At 51.1% G+C, this 2,479-nt stretch overlaps 1 protein-coding gene across 1 annotated transcript; it reads right to left on the bottom strand.

The window, feature by feature from the left end:
- Nucleotides 1–179: 179 nt before the first annotated feature.
- Nucleotides 180–830, bottom strand: LOC103210117 (peroxiredoxin-5, mitochondrial). The gene has a single exon (XM_007956037.2). The coding sequence runs from the start codon at nucleotides 828–830 to the stop codon at nucleotides 180–182; it is 651 nt and encodes a 216-aa protein (XP_007954228.2).
- Between the last annotated feature and the right edge of the window lie 1,649 nt (nucleotides 831–2,479).

Raw genomic sequence — 2,479 nt, forward strand, 5'->3', positions numbered from 1 at the left:
GGGCCCCAGTGCAACAGCGATTCAGAAACAAGGATGTGGCCATGAATCACAAGTGTTTATTGTAAAAATATGGCCAACTGGGTGACCCCACTGAGGGGGAGACAGGGCCTCCTGGACAGGGCTGGGCTGGGCAGGTAAGACAAGGAGTGGGTAGGAGGATGGAGTCTAGGCCCGGGGCCTCAGAGCTGCGACAGGATGTTGGGGGCCAGGCTACAGGTGAGGCCTGTGCCATCTGGTTCCACATTCAAGGCCTTCACCACGCCATCATCTATCACCATGGAGAACCTCTTGAGCCTGCGATTCCCAAAGAGCGGCACCAATGAATCATCTAACAACAAATCGGTCTCCTTCCCAAAGGCCCCAGTGGGGTCAGCCAGGAGCCGAACCTTCCCTTCTGCGTGGTGGACTCTTCCCCATTCTCCGGCCACAAAGACGTCGTTGACACTCAAACACGCCACCACCTCGGCTCCCTTGGCCTTGAGAGCCCCGGCCTGTTCCACAAACCCTGGCAGGTGGGTCTTGGAACAGCCTGGAGGAAAGGCCCCGGGAACTCCGAACAGCACACCCTTCTTGCCCTTGTACAGCTCTGCCAGGTTCACCTTGTTCCCAGGCTCCTTTTCAAACACCACCACCGACGGCAGGGCATCTCCCACCTTGATCGGGGCCATGGCTGCTGCGGCTCTGCTGAAACTGCGGGTCCTGCCAAGCGTCCACCCTCCTCCTCGCCGGCCTGCTCCCACCGCTGCCGCTCCTGCAGACTCGACAGAGGCCACGCCACTGAGCACCAAGCCCGCTCGGAGGCCGAGAACGCGCAGAGGAGCCAGCTCCATGCCCGGCCCAGAGGCCGCAACTGCCAGGTCCGGACCCAACTCTTAATGACCCCTCCTTGGGTTTCCCAGGTGGTATCATTACGGAAGTAGATCACCCAACCTTCCTTCCAAGGAGTGGTTGATGGGTTTGAACCTCCAGCATTCTAGTTAGCAGTCAAATGCCTTAGGTACTACACTACCAGAGCTCCCATTTGCACATGATGTTGTTGTTATGTGCCGTCGAGTCGGACCCTGCTCATAGCGACCCCTTCTTGGGTTTCCGAGGCAGTATCACTATGGAAATAGATTGCCCCATCTTCCTTCCAAGGAGTGGCTGGTGGATTTGAACCGCCAGACTTCTGGTTAGCCGTCAAGTGCCTTAGGCACATGACAGAGAGGGCAAAACAAAGCAGGAGGCTCCAGAGTCAAAAGAGATCCTGATTCTGCTACTTATAAATTTGTAAGGAGTTGTGTGGAACTAGTCCCTGAGGACTAAGGATGAGAGAGAGAAGGTGTTGGCTGTTCTGAAGTAAAAGGAAGAGTGTGACTACCAAAACTTGGCAGCTGGTACCCATTACATATATGAGATGGCTAGGGCTGAGCTGACCAGAACCTGACTCAATGAAGAGGAATATGTTTGACACTGAGACGGTGTTAAGTTGCTGTAATTTGATAGCTTGCACTAGGCTGGACTTTGCTTATTTATGGATGCAGATGCCCAAAGTTCCAAGCAGAGCAGAAGATTCTTCAGAGAGAAAGGAACATGGTTGTCACCTCAGAGTACTGGTTTGATAGGGATGGGCAAATTAGAAATTGGCTATCTAAAATGGAGGGAGATAAAGGCATGAATTGGCTTGCTTACACGTTTTCATGGGTGTGGTTATTCTTAAACTGATGGTGAAGGGGATGTTAATTTTGAAGCATAAACGGGATAATGGCCAGAAAAGCTACAGAGTAGCCTGCAGTGTAGTAAATTACATGCTATGGCTTTTCTACCCATAGTCTTCATAACTCCACTTTGCCATGAGCAACTAAGTAACTGCTTGTTAAAGTCACCCACCTGGGGCAGCACAAAGTAATCTTCTGGGGAAGTTTGCTCTTTCTCTCAGGTGTATAGAACTCTGGTGTTTGGATTGGTTGGTTTTGCTATTCTGCCAGGCTCAAAATGAGCCCTCCTAGAGGCAGAAAAGAATATCTCTGACTATCAACTGAGAGAGACATGCTACTTAGAGAGACATGTTGCCAAGACAGGGACTGAGAGAGACAGCTGGGTGAGAGAGACTGCCAGCTAAGAGAGACTGAGCATGTTCCTGAACTTGAACTGTAGCTTCTTGCTTCCCTAACAAACTCCATAATCTGTTAGTTCTATGTGGTCACTGAAACAAATTATCGAACCCAGCAGAGAGGTAGTGGGTGCTGCGAGAGAGATAGTCAGTGTTAAAGTTGGTAAGAAGGATGAAGGGTGGTGGTGGCAGCATGTCTGGCCTCATAGGAACAGGCCTTGGGCTGCTGATGGTGATTTCTGTCTTCATCTTGTGTAGTTAGAGGTCAGGAGATGCCGCCTCCCTGCCCTTTTAGCAAAACTGTAAGACCTTGGACAAGTCACCACGCCTCACTGAGACTCAATTTCTTTATGTGTAAAATGAGGCTAGTAGTACCTAGTCATGGGG

The sequence above is a fragment of the Orycteropus afer genome, unplaced genomic scaffold (genome assembly GCF_000298275.1).
Source record: "Orycteropus afer afer isolate SDZICR_OR568_19922 unplaced genomic scaffold, OryAfe1.0 scaffold00573, whole genome shotgun sequence".
Classification (NCBI taxonomy): Eukaryota; Metazoa; Chordata; class Mammalia; order Tubulidentata; family Orycteropodidae; genus Orycteropus; species Orycteropus afer.

Bases quoted from the DNA above. Each gene is read 5' to 3' on its own strand.
- LOC103210117 (XM_007956037.2), bottom strand. From the start codon at position 830: ATGGAGCTGGCTCCTCTGCGCGTTCTCGGCCTCCGAGCGGGCTTGGTG.